This window comes from Struthio camelus, chromosome 12, assembly GCF_040807025.1.
Source record: "Struthio camelus isolate bStrCam1 chromosome 12, bStrCam1.hap1, whole genome shotgun sequence".
In the NCBI taxonomy this organism is placed as follows: Eukaryota; Metazoa; Chordata; class Aves; order Struthioniformes; family Struthionidae; genus Struthio; species Struthio camelus.
The window spans coordinates 25263771-25280432 of record NC_090953.1 but is presented as its reverse complement, the minus strand read 5'-3'; the positions used below and the strand labels follow the sequence as shown (position 1 = coordinate 25280432).

Here is a 16662-nt window from a genome sequence, read left to right as displayed (position 1 = left end):
GGAGAGCTTCCCACACCACTGCCCTGACAGAAAGCGGCATTTTCCAGACTTTAACATTAGCATCACACTCAAAACACTTCAAAGGATTCTTAAAGAGAAGTATCTCTGCACAGTTCAGCCCTTAGCCTACAGTTAAACCCTACCGGCCCCAGCACAGCCAGCTTATTCAAGCTGCAGCCCCAACCACTTGTCCCCACCCCAGCACTCCCCTCCACTTACACCACTTAGGCAGATGAGTTCTCACACAGGAAACCGGGTCGAGGAACTGATCTGGTTAAAACCAAGCCACTAGGAGTTAGTTTTAGCCCAGCTCATTTCTCTGATCTGGTATGCAGTGCGGCTCCACCAGCCAGGCATTTGGAACAGGAAAATATTTGGAAAATTACAGCTTAGCCTGTGTGGAGAGGACAAGTAAGGACGGGCACCAAGAGCTGTCACCCACAGGCAGTTTGTGGCAGACGTGTTAAGGCAGCATGACAAGTTGAGCCTGGTTCAACCCCTACCCCTTCACAGCAGCATCTCTCTGCTCCATCATACTTGTTCTGGCAATTTAGGAAATACGACACTCTTGATTCAAGTGCAAAGACATGCAAGCGTTCAAGCCTTTCAGACCTAGGTCACTCGCAAAGCAAGCTAAAAATCCAGCAAGTGCATTTTACATCTTGAAATCTGAAAAAAACAAGAGCTCAAAGAAGGGAACAGAACAGTTAAATGACCATGAACCAAGCAAGCTAGCTCCCCCTCCTACTGCCTCTACAACCACTGAAGAGGTCTCCCTCCACTCCTACAGGCCAACCTCTAGCAAAGCTTGACTAAGGAAGAAACACCTCCATGAACGAGGCCCCTGAGTGCACAGAATAGCAGAAGGATAAGCACAGCTCAACTGTAGAGCAGATAGAAAGGAGCTCTGTTCACTGACGAAACCAGATGCAACTCCAAGACATCTTAATGAGCAGCAGCCTCATGGACTATAGGTCTATCCAAGGCTGAACTTTCAAGTAAAGTCCAGAGAAGGAAATGAGGCAAGTGTCTAAGCACTTCAGGTCACAAAAGGGAATCACAGCAGTAGTTATGCTTTTCACGCTTTTTTACACCTCCAGTTTCAAAGGCTAGGAATTGTATCCATGAAAGTCAAGTTTCCAAGCATGTTTTGCACACAAGACAATCAGACTAAAATCTTGAGTGAAAGCTTTTAGAGGAAGAGCCAATTGGATACCTAGGGTGCACTAGGAAACATCAGGGCCTCCTGTGTTAGCTAGAGCCCTACCAGTTACAAAAGGTCTAAACACCTGACTAAGCATCTTCCCCCTAATCTGAAGAATTCCTGGAGACATTTGTTGCCATGTGAACTGCTTCATAGCCAGCTGAAGGAGTTTGCCTTGTTTCAACAACCCCAGACTCTTGAAAGCTAGCCAGCAACTATTTAAATAACTAAAGGAAGAGCATACTGTGACTTAGCCTTGCTGCTCTACCTACTTCTCCCAGAAGAAGTGAGAGAAGTAGGAGAAGGGTGAGAGAGATTGCCACAAGGTTCTCTCATCAAAACCTGAACCAGAGGGCTAGGCCAGCACAGGAAGTCAGAAAACCCACTGGAAACCTGCTGGATCTTCAGCAACATAAATCCAATCTGTATCTGCTGCAGAGTGCAACAGCCCTAGGCCAAGTCCATGCTGTGGAAGAACATAACTCCATGATCCGCTTCCAATTGTGGATTTGATGAATTTTTATTTCTGTTTACTACAATTATTTTCTGTTTACTAGAGCTACTTTCCAGGACAGAACTGTTGATGTTTCAAATGAGACATTAATATGTCTGACTACATGGACTCAAAGCAAAAGGCATTAGGTGTATAGCTCTTTGGGCACGTAGGGGTTCAATTTCACTATTCCAAGCTTGTATAGTGACACAGCATTTTTTTGGGCAAGCACAATCGTTCTCAGCCACAGACTCCAGGTGAGCTCCCAATATCCACCTTGCCCAGGCTCAGGCACCCTGTTAAACCTACACAGTTGAGGTAAGCAGTGCTACATTTTGGGTCATTGCTTCCACAATTTTTTGTCCCACCTTCCAAGATCTCACATATCAAGTCAGCTGCATCCAGTGCTACTTGGCATGTTTCCTGGTGACTGCAGGACAGTGAAACAAGCATTTACATTATACTACTGGAGAGGACTTTTTGGGTGGCTAAACAAGTGATATGTCATTAACTGCAATCGAGAGCAAGCAGGAAGTTGATCTAATTAGCTAGTCTTGGTCTGCATTTGTCCTTTAGTTTTCCTTAAACAAAGCAGCCACTGCAAATCATTAAGATACGATGATCCACAACTAGCAGCCTTTACACTGAACTTGGCACCGTAAGCAACTCCTGTCAACTAGAAAGTCACCTAAGCATCCTCCCATTCTTTAGAGGATGGGCTGGCAACCTGTATCAAGATAATGGATACTTTGTCTCATTTAAATGAGCAGAGCTTAATGAAAGGGGAAATCAATGCTGCTAGGCTATTTGAAGTACCTACAACCACTAAGTTCATTTGTTAACATGCTGCATGCAGCTGGAACTAGCCATCTTAACCAGATCATGAGTAAAATAGGCATACAAAGACTACAGAGAAGGAGCTTTACTCAGTTTAATCTTGAAGCAGAACTGAAAGCTGCACCTACAGAAAGGCTAGTGATTTCATAAGCTGGTTTTAACTTTTCCCACCAAATCTGGTGGCAGCATCTTCCACACACTTGCAGTCCAGCTTTAAAGCTTAGAAAACATGCAACCTGAACAGCCGTGCAACAAAAGCTACCTTAGAGCATGGCTTTGTTCACATTCTTATTCAGACCCGAGACAAACATGCAGTTTTAAATTTGGGGGAGGAGAAACATCTGCTGTGAAACAGTTGCTCAAGGACAGGTGTGGCACCAAGCTGGACCTCCAACACCAAAAGCTGTGGCATGCGCAGCCACTAAAAGCTAATGTCTACACATGTAATCCAGCTAAGGAAGTTTTGCCTTTCTTTAGAGAACAATCAAATCAGCCTGAAAGGCAAGTGTTTTGAAGCACTATGTGAGCTCTGTCTCAGAAGCTACCGGACAGGTTCTACAATTACACCTTTCATCACCAGCAGCCACCACGCTTGCTGCTGAACTGTACCCTTCAGTTTGGGTCAGGGACCTAAAGCAAGCATTTAGGAAACTCCTGGAGCAAGCACCTATGAACTACTGCAGTAGCCAGGCTGGGCCTCAACTCAGACCATTTTGACAAGGCAATTAAAGTTCATCAAGGACTACCATTACCTGCAAATGGATCTTTATCAAGATTTAACATTAAGCATGCCACGTTCAGTCTCCAGCATTATCCCTTCTGCCACACAGGTCCGCCCAGGTCTGAATAACTCTCCAACTGTGTCAGATACAAGACTGCTGAATAAGCTTATACTTTCTCACATTGCTCAGACTGATGCTGTATGATCTCAGCATTGTCTTGCTGTGCACTTCACTGCGCCAAGCAAGGTGTCTTCACGTGTGTTTGTTTCCCCAATAGCATTAGGGAAAGGTCATGAACTTCTGGAGTCCATTCTCTACCACGTGTAATCCTCTTAATGCTGAAAGGGGCTTCTTAAATTTATCCGGGATTGGACTGGTATTTAGTTTGACCTGAGGAAGACAACGGAAAAGCTTGAGGGACCATGAATAGATTAAAGCACAAGTATTTCCCGTACAGGATTAAGCCTCTTCCAAGCCCTCCACACCAAGAGAGTTTAAAATTACACAGTACTTTCATCTGTTACAACTACATCATAGGTAGATCTTCAGGCTCTTCAAGTTGAAAAAGGCAGCAAGGAAGACTGCAAACACTATGAGTCTTATGTGCAACACGGCCTAGCTACAATACACAAGTTACTCTTGCACTGAATAAGAACACCAGAGGCTCATGAATTCTTCACAGGCGATTTAACTTTGAGCAGTGACAAGATACATGAGATGCCCTCAGCTCAGAACAAGTTTCCAACCCCCCTCCTCATTCTGCTCTGCTATGGGGTCATCTACCCAGAACCCAGAGTCACCAAAGCAAGACTTCTCCTGCAGTCTTGTCTGGTTCACCCTAAGAACATGGAAAACAGCTTCAACCACCTGCTTCAGTCCCGCAGCCACCCACTCTGCTGCATGTGCAGAGGGCAGAATTAGCTGCATTGGATTTTGAATGTTAGTGAACTACTCCAGTAGTCAGGTGCTCAGCCTTATGGCCATTAGGCATGAGTTTACACAGGAGAACCTAAGTCAGGGTGCAAGCCCCAAACCACCCCCCATTTGGGGATCATGGCTGTCCTAGGATTCATGTTCTTGCTGATAAAGCCAACTTTTTAAACAGATGTCCATTAGCAATACGTTGAACAATTGAAGCAGCCCATGCACTTTACTGATCCAGAGACAGAAGGAAGCTTGTGTAATTGTTGCACTCAGGCCCTGGTTACCTACTGAGAGATCCTGACTCAGACACTAACAAAACAAGGCCAGGACTGCCAGACTAATGACTCTGAACTGCCAATGTACTGGGACAGATGCTGACTCACTTACATACTTACCACTAGTAACTGCTGGACCAGCCTGGGTAGCTCTGGTTATACTTTATTATCAGTCTCTTGTACAGCCCAGAGGCACCTTCTGAAAAGGTCACACATTGCCATTCAACTAAATGACAAGGGCAAAGGCAATCACTTTTTAGTCCTGGCTCAGCAATGCCCAGTACCACTGAGGAAGTGAGCAAGTCGCATCTTTCTTTGTGCTATCACAAGTATTTGTGTAACTAACTGCACAGGAAACTGATACAAGTTAAAAACCTTTTCTCAGGTTATCTAACTCTGACCAGGTTCCCAACCCTGGCCCAACTGCTTGGGCAGTTTGGGGACCAACAGTCAGCACCTACTTGTGAAACCAGCCTCAATCACTGTCAGGCACAAGAAAGCTGTTTTTGATGGCACTGTAACACACCCCACACAGCACAGCCTTATTCCTCTATAGTTGCAGCAGAAACAATGTTTCCTACAGGAACTTTCTCCTTCCTGTGCAAGTCTGTCATGTCTGTCCTATGGGAAGAGGTCTTCCATAGGAGTTACCCAATGATAAACCAAAGCACAAGCACAATTTAACACCTCTGAAATGAAATTTGCCTGATCTCCAAGCAAGATACCATCTCTACGCAGCTGTGCGCCAAGCAAGACCCTCATTCCAGACATCCATATGAGAAATAGCACAGTACTGAGACTGAGCAGAGGTTTACTTGCAGAGGGTTAGTCAGTAGGTTCATTCATTGCTAGGTGAATGCCTTAGTCTAAAAGTGTTTTAGAAGCGAGTCTAAAAGACTGTTTACACCAATGATATCAAGCTCAAGTTCTGACCCACACTGCAGGTTAAAATTGGTATGTTCACTCTAAGCACGGACCCAATACCAGGACTAGCCCATATCTTCACAGGAAGAACCCCTCCCACCAGTGCAGATTTCCTTCATCAACCAGGTTAACTCTGAGCAAGCTGAAATTTAGTTAAGAAATGTTTCCAGTCCAAATGATAAATGGAATAAGAGAACTACAGTTAGGATTGCACCACAGTAGTCAGAAACAACTCCTTCATTAACTCAAAATAGTCCAATAGGGAGAAAAAGGAAAATATTTGATAAGTTTATTGCTCCCTTATGCTTCCAGTGCATCAAAGTTAAACACAACATTGAGTACCACTGTTAAGGGACAAAAACATCTAAACAGCTCAGTACAACAGCTAATCTCCAGAAGTGCATTACTAACCTCATTACTGACCTGAATTTGGTAGTTTTCCCTATTCAACTGCCCAGGAACAGACAGCATATCCTCCCAGTACTGTTTCACTAGCAACGTTTCAAGAAGTGTTGTATTTAGATCTGTTCCTCGAAGCAAACAATCCACTTCTGGAACTGCTGCAGCACTAGCACAGGATCACATGCCAGGTCAGTCTAGTCCACAGCACTAAGCCCCTCAAATACCCAGAAGATTAAGCTGCACTGGAAATCATCTGGTAGCAGTCATTTCACTAGTCCAGAACAAAGTTACACCATACCAGCCTCAGAGTAAGTCTAATCTGAGGAGTTCAACATAATTGTTACAGCACTGTTCAGAGGAAACCAAAGCAAACAGCAAGACAAGTGAGGCCTTCAGTTTTCAGAGGTCCTACTGCTCTTAAGCACAAAAAAGCATGACTAAGACAGGCAAGCTAGAAAGCTAGTAGTATTAGGCCAGGCAGGAAACCACTACAGCTGGCCAGCTGATCCACAGGCTGCCCAGACACTGGTTTGCAGCTTTTACACCTGTTCAGTTCAGCTACACAAGACAACTCTGTCTCCTAGTGACTGCAAGCAAAGCTCATCTACCTAGAGAAGCCTGCAAAGTTACCAGCTGGGAGGCTTTCCTTTTAGTTCCCACTTGTTTTGGCACAGGTCCAGAGGGCCAGCTTGTTTCCAATAACAGCAACAATGTTTAAAGAAGTAGGGGAGCAAGGGCAAGCATGGCTGTGCAGAACTACTCTAGCAAAAGGAACATCAGGCTCTGGGCAGGTACATTCATCAGATCTTTCCTACGACAAAGGCAAAAAAGCATGTCCTTCCGTTACACAAAATTAAGACTGACCCAGTACTCTTTGCTTGGGCACAGAGCCTCCCGTTTTGATGCAAATCAAGCACAAGAACATGCCCTGTTCCCTCAGAGCCTGTGGGAAGTGACCACCTGCAGCACTAATTCTGGAGTCTCAAGCTCATCTTCGCAAGACAGTCTTCATCTGCACGCACTGCTTGGGTGTACTCTTAAATGCAAGATTTTAACCGATCTCTAGTAAATGTGGTTACTGAAGAGTCTTTTGCATTTGTAAGATATGCAGCAGACCAGCCATCCTAACCACTAACAGATATACCCTGCCTCCAGGGGAGGCACACTATAAAGGAATCTGTGGGAACTGTCTATACCAGGAGCAGTTGGCAGATTATGCATTACATAGGTCAGGCAATAAAAGCTCATCTCCTGCCCCCACCCACCAAGTTACAGCACCACCAGCAACTGAGGGGGTGCAAGAGCAAACACTGCCAGGCACCTCCACGTTGCCACGGAATAGCTCAATTATCCACTTTAGGCACACAGACGAAGCCCCCAGTATCAAGAGAGTGCAAACCCTGACTTCAGGCAGCTCTCTGCTCACAAGGACATGCAACGACTACAGCACTGGGGAGTGCCAAGACATGTTTGGTAGGTCCCATCAGGCAACTCCATTACATCAGCCCTCAAAACTCAAGCTTGCATCAAACTCAGCCAAACACATCACCTGGCAAGATGTCACGTTTGCCTTTTGTGATTGGTGTGGTGCAGACTCCACTGAAATCCAAAGAGTTGTCCAACATGGCATTTATTCTGCGGAATATATCTGCATTGCTGCAAGTGGAGAGGGCAGGGGCATCAGGGCTATCCCAGCAGTCCTTTATGCTCCTCCCAGGGTCTTCTTTCTGGTAGAAGAGAGAGAAGAAACATTAGCGTCTAGCAAGCTAGTATACACCACCCTGCTTTCAGCACATTGTAGGAAGATTCTGGATTGCCTCCAATACATTTCATATTAGCTTTAGCTCCAGGTCCTAGCAACACCCAAGTACAAGTCTTTGCACTAAAGAAACAGTTAAGCAAACAGGTCAGCAATTTGTCAGCATAGCACATCAGACCAGGACCATTCTGGTAACAAGTTGGTACAAGCTCACCAAGGCTAGGATAGACTTGAGATTAAGAGCTGTAGCTCCAAAACTAGGTTGGTAGCTGACACGAGATTGCTACTTCTCTCCAGCATGGTGCCTCTCATTACTAGGTGACAGGCAGAGATCTGGGTAACACAGATGCTTCTCTTCTCCAAAACCCATGTCTCAACACTGAGGGGAGGGGGAGGTCACCACAAGATACCAGTTTTCTCCCACGCACAGTGGCAGAGAGCAACCACCCATGTTTGAGAGCTCTGAACACCTTGGAATGGCCAAAGTCAGCCACCATGCCATCACTTTCGAAAGCAGGCTTCTGGAAGAGTGCGACTTCCCAGCCATTCAAATGTAGCTCAGAAGTCCTGAGGCTTCACTTGGCAAGGCAGAGAACTAAACCCAGACCTTCCCTTTAGTTAGTAGCTCCTTACAGGAGAGGGACATTACCCAGGAACAGCTCTGCTTTATCACAATCCTCCACAGGCACTGATCCATCAGCTTCATGGGGTTTGAGTCCAGCCATCCTATACAGGTCAAAGCTCTCAGTAAAGCTTCTTCTGCATAAGAGCAGCAAAACACTCCTGCTTCTAGTGCCAGGCCAGAGAACTGGCACTCCAGCTGCTTCCCCCAGCTTTGCTTGCAAGCTACTTTCACATCTAGGCTTCTTTCAGTGCAGCTGTACAACATTCAAGCCTCTGCCAATCCACAAGATGCCAAACTTGATCTCTAACCAGCATCTTCAGACCACAGGCAGGTCCTCCCATCACCCAAAAGGCACTGCAGCAGAATCCTGCTCTTGGACATGCTGAGCAAACAGTATCACTCAATTAAGATGCATATTAAAGAGGAGAGCAGGAAGGTACAGCCTCCCCAGTCTTGGCCTCTGGACCAGAATCCTTGCCATTAAGCAAATCTAGTTAGAGCCAGACTCCAAGAACAGAACTGCAGCTAAGCTGACAAACAAGGCCACTGCTACTCCAAGAGGCACAAAAACCTATAGCTTTAGACCGTGGAACATTTGTATTTGTCAGAGTCGTTTAATACATCTCCCTTTTGGATGTATTCTGCAAGAGTTTAGGGCCTGACTTCCCCACATTTCTCTGCCTCATCCACATCTTGACTGCAGTTAGGAGGAAAATGCCTTGCAGCCCAAAACTATTGGCATAAGCTTATGATCAGTAGCAAGCCTGAACCACAGAGCTGGCTTTATTTTAAAGTGATCCCTTAAGTCTTCCTAGTATGCAGCCTGCAACTGGATGCAGAAGGTAAGTCTAAACTGAATTTCACATGGCAACTGGAACTTTAATCCTAGCCCAAGTATGGGACTTGCATTCTCTCCATAACCCTATCTTCATGAGCAGCATTACTGCCATAACATAAAATTCTGCTTTCAAGCAAGTCCTCAACAGGCATGATTTGAGAGTTTCTCCCAAGCATGCAGGCTTCCTTCGCAGTCCGGTAAAAATAAAGGTACCCCTGTCCTAGAAGGGTGCAGCAACAAACTAGTGGATATACAACTCGTGTGATGCCTCCAGACAGGACTTGAGCAACTGATGGAAGGGATTTCAGCCTGACTGTTTAAGACCATCAACATCTATTCAGCGTTGCTGCCTGGGATATTTGTCTATTGAAAGATTCAGCCCACCCTCAGATAAGGTCCCAGAACTCTCAACACAGCACATGAGCATTCACAAGCCAAGAGTAAGCAGGTAGGGCTCAAAGCAAGCCTCAGGCAAGAGCAAACAGGCAGAGCGGACTTTAGGTCATCTTTATAAAAAGCAGCCAAGGAGTACAGAAGCTCAATTTAAGAAAGTATTGCCAGTCATCTTAATAAAAATAAGTGCCGCATCAGGCTGATTTGGCACAAGTGTGAAACTCCATATTCTACTCATGTTACTGCTAAAGAACCTCTTACAGCAGGAGGCAAAGCTTTTTCCTAGGAGTCTGTGCTAGCAAGACAAAAATAAACTCAAGTGGCAAATCAAATGCCTGACCCACTCCTGCTCATTTAGCATTTGATGCTTCCCACAACTGGCAGCACCAGCCCTGCCACAAATAAGAACAACAGAAAACAGCAAGACCATGGCTAATCTTTTCTACAGATTCTCCTTTTACTTAAAAAGCTTTTAACCTTAAGATTATGAAGGATACCCCAGAGATACTGCAGACAACCTGGACTCGGGAGCTGGCATCCCACACCTTGTAGGAAGTGGCTCACATCTCTAGACTCGGTCCTGGTAAAGCTCACCCCTCTCCCCAGACACCCCAAAACAGAGATACTCCTTTGAGAAGAGCTTGGCAGGTCTTCAGAGTGCACAGGGCCAAAACCCCTCAGCAACTTGTACTTTCAAGTGTAAAAGGTTTACAAACATGCAGCTAGAGGACACAGCCATGACTTTTAGTCTCATAAGAGAGTTAACACCAAAGCATAGAGAAGTATCATGTCTGAGGCTGCATCTTCCAGAACCTACTCAACTCTCAGATCCTCAAGCCAAGCCAAAATGCATTCTTGAGCTCAGCTAGAATTAGCTTTCAATGCTCTGTCTTGAAGGATTTTGCTGACCCGAGTCATGCATTGATAGCTGCACATATGCTGCATCTTCAGGCTTCTCTGAAAGTATACTGCCTGGGGTAATTATAGCTACAGCTGGCATTTGAGCAGGTGACCACCTCTGCTTTCATTGTGGCATCAGTGCAAGAGCAGTGGTAGGTCCTCTCTCTCCTGGGGAATCAGCAGTAACCTGGCACATTTTGTTAAACACTAATCAGTGACCCAACAACCAGTCCTGTCTGCTAAAGCATACAATCCCAATTCAGAACAGGAGGCAACATTTTATTGGTGTGGCCAATAGATGAACAACAGCCAATACAGAAGCGTTATCTAGCTGGTAGTCTACTTAAAGCCATCAGAAGTCAAACAGTGCTTCCTAAAGCCTAGTAAGGCACCCAGCCTCTCCGTTGGGAAGCAGAGAGTTTCTAGACACCATTCTAGCTCAGAAAGGTGAGAAAGTTCCGTTCAGTGCAATGCACAGTGGCATGGAATAAACAATTTGCAGGCTTAAAATTAAATAATGGAAGACCTGAAATAGGAACTCAAGCAGCATTGCACAGAACAACATGCAGCAAGGAGAGGCTCAAACAGGAACATGGTCTGCCATCTCAGTTCAGTTTAATCATCAGGCAAGAATCCATGTCCAAGCACAAAGATGCACCTCTAGGTTGCTGCAGACTGAGGCCCCCCAAGGATGGCATTATTAGGCTCCAGTCACCTCTAGCACCACACTCCAAATGAAACAGGGGAAATGCCTGGCTTGATTTGAAATAGGAAGAGGAGTTTGTGCTCCCTCTCAGTAACAGGAAGAGAGCTACAGAGCTCTCGCTTGCTGGCTCTGCATCAGAAAGCTGGCCGCTAAAGTGTTACCCTAGCGGCTCTCAGGTCTCTTGGGAGCTCACGTCTTGTCAGCCCCAAACAAATCCCATGACTGCAGCCTGCAGTTTACCTGCAGAAGCTCCCAGAGGAGACCAACAGTTAATAAACCCATAGCAGTTCAGTCCGTGGAACAAAGTACACCTGTGTAGCAAAAACCACCAAGGATGTCTGAGCATAAGTCGAAATGAAGGCACCTTCACAGCCCTGAAGACTGAGCTACACACATCTGTAGGAGAACTACAGCTTTCAGTCTGGCAGCTAATGAACACCAGGACCATCACAGCAAACCTGGGGCATCACAGCAGCACGACACAAGGAGTATTAGGATGTCCCAATCCACAGGGAAGCCACTAAACACAGCTCAGCTGCCAGTATTGTCAAGATCTACATCAGCTCCTCAGGATGTTTTGGAGCAGACAAGGTTGTCCACTTGTAAAACTGAAGAGTTGCTCATCTTCCACAGAAACCACACTTGAGGCAGAGGCATAGTGATGACTGAAGGGGTTCTCAGCACTGTAGTTAAGGCTACAGCCTTGAATCCTGAGACAAGATTTGAGATGCTGTTGGTGCCAGTCTCAACATAAGTCAGGATAGCTTAATATTTTGATCAAATCAGCTCTGGAAATCCCTTTTTACTGGTGTAGTTTGCTTCCCAAGCTGAAGTCAGCTACATCAAAACAAAGCACGATACCAGCAACTGTTCCTATCAAGCAATACTGCTATTTCAGCTATATTAGCAAACAGATAAAGTTTGCAGGTCCAATTCATCTAACTGAGGCCTGCACTACTTGACCTATCAGCACTCTCAGCATCAGCAGGGCTGAACTTCAGAAGTTTTTCAAGGTTTACTTTGTGTAGAGAGGGCCTTGAACACATCTGGCTAGAACCAAGACTGTTTGGAAGTGATTTCGACAGAATCATTTTACATGGGAGTGCTGACTTCAGAACTACACTGATTTTTGCCAAAATTCCTGTTTTGAAAGAAGCTTCTCTGTTGAAGCACCTTCTCTTTGAGATTTTTGGAACAAGCGTTCTGCAACTATTACCCAAGCAGCTTCTGAACCAAGTGAAATCACAAATGTTTGTTTCAACATGTTATCAAAGCAAAATAACATTTTAATTAGCTTAGGGAGACTGTTCTGGTTGAAATAAACTGCAGCAAAGCCCCAGGATGCTGAAATTCTTCACAAAATGCAGCTTCCATCCACAGCACTAGCTGGAACCACTTAGGAACAGATCAACTGCCAGTGCACATGGTCAGTCTATCCCAAGAACAGCCATAGTGAAAGTTGATTGATTTTAGCTGGGGAATACCAAAGGGTAACAGCAAAGCAGAGAACTTGTTTTTCCAGAAGACTTTCTTGCCTCTGTGTAGTTAACAGAGCACAGAGATTAGGGACCAAGTCTCCTGGGTGCCCAACAGAAGTCTTGCTACAAGAAGCTTCCAGTCTCCTGGTTTAAGGGTAAATAACTGTTCCCTTAGTCTCTCCTTAGAGGGGAAAAACTTTAAGAGCACTTAGAACCACCCCTCCCTAGAAAAGCAACTTCAAAGTGGTAAGCAAGATTAAGGGTTTCCACTTAACTGAAGAAACATACCCTGCAATCATGAATCAGAGCTCAGTAGCTTCAGGTGAGAAAAGCTGCAGCCCCAGTAACCTGGAAAGGCAGCAATCTCTGCTGCAACTGGCTGCCCAGACTAGGAGCACACACACTGCTCCGGACAGAGGCGCGGCATTCCTGAAGGCAACACATCACAACTCGAATCCCAAAGCATCCAGCAGGGCTGTTGATCAATTCTCAGCAGCCAACCCAAGTGCTGCTGTTACGGGAACAAGAGTTAAGAATACACGAGGACAAACAAGAAGCATGCTACCTTCTCGGACATGAGACCCGAGCATCAGGAATCAGCTCCAACCTCGCGCTCAAAACACACCACCAGATCTCCAAAGCCTATCGACGCTGCTGCTCCTCACAGCCCCGGCAAGCCGACGCCACATCCGCGCAGAGCGAATAATGCACGCAGCACATTCCTGACAGCATCAGCGCCGTCATGCCAGCGCACCAACAGAAGCAAGAGCTGGGCTGGCTTCAGCCGCTCTCGAAACAAGTCACCGCTTGCCAAAACCGGGGAAGCGATGGGCGCAAGCAAGCGACCAGCCTTGCAGCCCGGCTAACCTGGCTGTCCGGCCAGCAGCGGCCCAACTGGGACCGTCCGCAGCGCTCTGGGGACGCGCCTAAAACCACGGCCGGCGCTGCCCGCGGCCATCCCCCGACCGCCGCGGGCGCCTCGGCCTCGACCCACTCCCACCGCGGGGCCGCGGCGGAGCCCCGCGGGCTCCCGCCGAGGGCCCGCGCCCAGGCTGGGAGGGCTCCCGCGGGACGAGCCCGGCCGCTCCGCGGGGCACCGGGACGGAGGCCGCGCTCCCGCAGCCGGGGCTGCCCCCGCCGGGCCGAGCGGAGGGGCCGGACGGGGGGGGGGGCGGGGGCAGAGGGAGCCCGGAGCGGAGCCCGGGCAGCGAGAGGCGGCCGGGCCCGGGCGGCCCCGAGCGGCGCGGCCGGGTGAGGCGCCGCCGCCGCCGCCGCCTCAGGACGCGGCTCCGCCCCCTCCCCCCCCGCCCCGCTCACCTGCCGCCGCCCGCGCTCGCCCCGCGAACGTGTGAAACCACGTGAGGGGGCGGCCTTAAAGGGGCCGCGCCCGCCGCCGCCGCGCGCCGCCTCCGCCGCGCGCCGCCTCCCTCCCGCCCCCCCGCCGCCGCCGCCGCCTCGCCCCTTTGAAGCGCGCGCGCGCCCCCGTCACGCGGCGCGGCGCCCGCCGGCACGTGCCGCCCCCCTTCCCCCCCGCGAGGCCGGCCACCCTTACCGGCGGGAAAGCCATGGGTGGGCCGGGCGGCGGCGGCGCTGCGGCCGGGCCGAACCGAACCGGACCGGACCGGGCTGCTGGGTCTGGCGGTAGCAGCAGCAGCAGCAGCAGGAACCGTACCGGCCCCGCCGGCTTTTATAGGCCGCCCGCTTGCCCGGGCCGCCGCCGCCGCCGCCGCCGCCGGGGGGCGGGGGGCGCCGCGGGGGCGGGGGCGGCCGCGCACGCGCGCTGCGCCCCGCGCCCCGCCCCGCCCCGCCCGCCTCCCAGCCTGCCCCGCGGCGGCCGGTTCAGCGCACGGAGCCGGCGGGGCTCCCGCCTGTCCGCGGCGGCGCCCGGGACCCGCCCCCCCCCGCCCCCCTCCGCCCCGGCCCCGGCCCCTCCGCGCCGCCCTGGCCCCGGCTCACCCGGGGGCTGAGGCGCCTCCGCTCCCGCCGAGGGTTTGGGAGGCCCCGGTGGCGCAGCTGCCTGGGCTTAAGGAGGCGCAGGGGAGAGGCCGCGGCCTCGCTGGAGCGGGCTCGGCCGCTCCGCGCGCCCCGATCGCGCCCTGCGCGCTCGCCGCTCCCTCAGGGCGCTCGCCGGAGCCAGGGGTTTCTCCCCGCCTTCTCCTCGGCGCTGCCGGCGGGATCCCCCAGCTTCGAGGCGGGACAATAGCCTGATTATTTCTACAGCTGCAAAAACATCGCGCTCGGCGAGCAGGAGCCGCGGCTTGCGTGAGCAAAGAGGCAGGCGAAACCAGCTCGGGCTGAGATGCTTTTTAGCCGCGCGCGTGGCTGCCTGCACGCAGGGGAGGGCGGTCGCCCCTGCTTTGAGCGCCGGGCGCGGAGCTGCCCGCTCTTTGCTTGGAGACCTCGTTGCGGGGACACCGGGCGGCTGGCACCACCTCCCAGGCTTCAGGGAGGCGCGTTGGCAGGGGCTGGCAAGGCTGCTGCTGTGTCAGCATCTGCCGGGAGGAGGGAGCTGCGCGCAAGGGCGGGCAGCGCTGGGGGCTCGGGAGGCCGCGCGGTCCGACACGCGACGTCGTGTGCGAGAGGGCCCTCGCGGCATCCCTCAGGAAAGAGGGACCCTCGGCGCACCACGAGAAGCCAACGGGCTCGCTCCGTTTTGTCCCGCACTAAGTCACAGGGGGCTGGGCCCACGCGAGACGCAGCCCCCCCCACCCCCCCGGAGCATCTGGAAGCCCTGTGCTGCCTGGGGAGCTGCATCTCGCGGCTTTGGCACTCTCAGCAGGTTCTCTGCAGACACTCTGGGGTAAAGCCCAGGGGCTGGTTGCTCACAGCAAGCGCTTTCAGGAGGCGGCTGCGCATCCTGGACACCGTCCAGCAAGGCAGTGCCCTTCCCGTGCCGGTTTCCCCCACCGTCCTTCTCCCCTTCTCGGCCGCTGGGCTGCAGCCTGAAGCCGAGTGCTGCCCTGAGACAAAGAGATCCTGTCTATCGCCACGCTGCCCACCGGCGCGGCCTTTGGGCGGACAGTCCCCTGCGGACATGGCATCCTGTAGGCACACAAAGCCTCCTTGACTCGCGCGCGGTCCCTAGGCTGGTCGTAGGTGGCTGTTCAGCCCGGCGCTTTCCCCCGTGGACGTTGCGTCTTTGCTGCACGCTGCTGGGTGCTGTGATTCTCGCTGTGCTTGCCGGGGGGGGGAAGGGGGGGAACTGCGCAGAGGCAGGACCCAAAGGGGAAAGGCGCTTTGTGGCAGAAATGCTGGCTCTCCGCTTCCGCTCCGTAACGCGAGGCAGCGCTGCATGGGCGTGAATTCCCCGTGTCCGAGTGCTGGCACACCGTGTTTCGATGGGAACATCCCGTGGCGACTGCGAAACGTCACCCCCCTGCTACTGCAACTCTGCTCCCCGGCCTCGCACCCCTTTGGTGGGAGGGGAGGGAGGCCTGGCCCGTGCTGGGGAAGGGAGAGGGAAGTGCAGAGCTCTTTTAACTTAATTATTTAAATGGACTTTCCCTTTAGAAACAAACACTTTACACCCAGCAGCCCGTGCTGTTCTGGCCAGATTATCAGCCAGTGTTTCATTACCCATAAAAATAAAGACGATCTTATCCTTTCTCCTACATACGCAAAAGATAGCATGGAAAATGCAGAAAGTCCTCACCCTTTTTGCAGCAGCGGAAGGGCTCAGACTCGAGGCGAATTTGGGTTCAGGCCTTCCCATGTGTCCTTTGCGCATCCTTTCCCCTCCCTCCAACATCTGTGCTGGACACGAGCGCCGTGACTGGCTCCCAGCTGGGACGTAGCTTTGGAAGGGGTAAAGGGAAAGCCAGGGCTCTCTTAAATCCCACCCAACCCGTGCTGGGAGGAGAGATCTTTTGATAAAGAGTCAAATTTCCTTTTTTTCCAATTTGGAGATGAAAAGCCTCCTGGAGACCGCCCCAGGAATCCCTCCAGCGAGTCTGCAGAATCAGCCCAGCACTGACGTAGCAGGTATTTCTGCGGTCAAGCACGAGCAATTCTGCTTTGAATAAACGCCTGGAAACCTCCCAGGACTGCTCAGTTCCCTGGCTGGGGGCTGAACGCCTCCCGCCCTCGTCCCTCCGCTGAGCGCGGCACGGTGCGGCTGGCAGGAGCCCTGAAAGGGTTTAGCCCAGCGTCTTGCTGCTTTAAGCAGCTGAGCCCAAACTGGAG

General features: G+C 50.8%; 1 protein-coding gene across 6 annotated transcripts in view; it reads right to left on the bottom strand.

Annotated features, from left to right (window-relative positions):
* CPEB1 (cytoplasmic polyadenylation element binding protein 1) overlaps nt 1-16410 on the bottom strand; it is a 48642-nt gene extending 32232 nt beyond the window's left edge. Inside the window, exons 1-3 of one of the 6 annotated variants that reach the window (XM_068958642.1) lie at nt 13046-13073; nt 8190-8266; nt 7331-7508 (exon numbers count right to left, since the gene is read on the bottom strand). In XM_068958642.1, the coding sequence (XP_068814743.1) occupies nt 7331-7508; nt 8190-8266; nt 13046-13070 (280 nt within the window). In that variant the 5' untranslated portion in view covers nt 13071-13073. Of the gene's footprint in view, nt 1-3286; nt 3333-7330; nt 7509-8189; nt 8856-13045; nt 13074-16132 lie in introns of those variants that run through there. The other 5 variants (XM_068958644.1, XM_068958645.1, XM_009666986.2 and 2 more) reach the window with 5 other exon arrangements.
* Nucleotides 16411-16662: the final 252 nt, after the last annotated feature.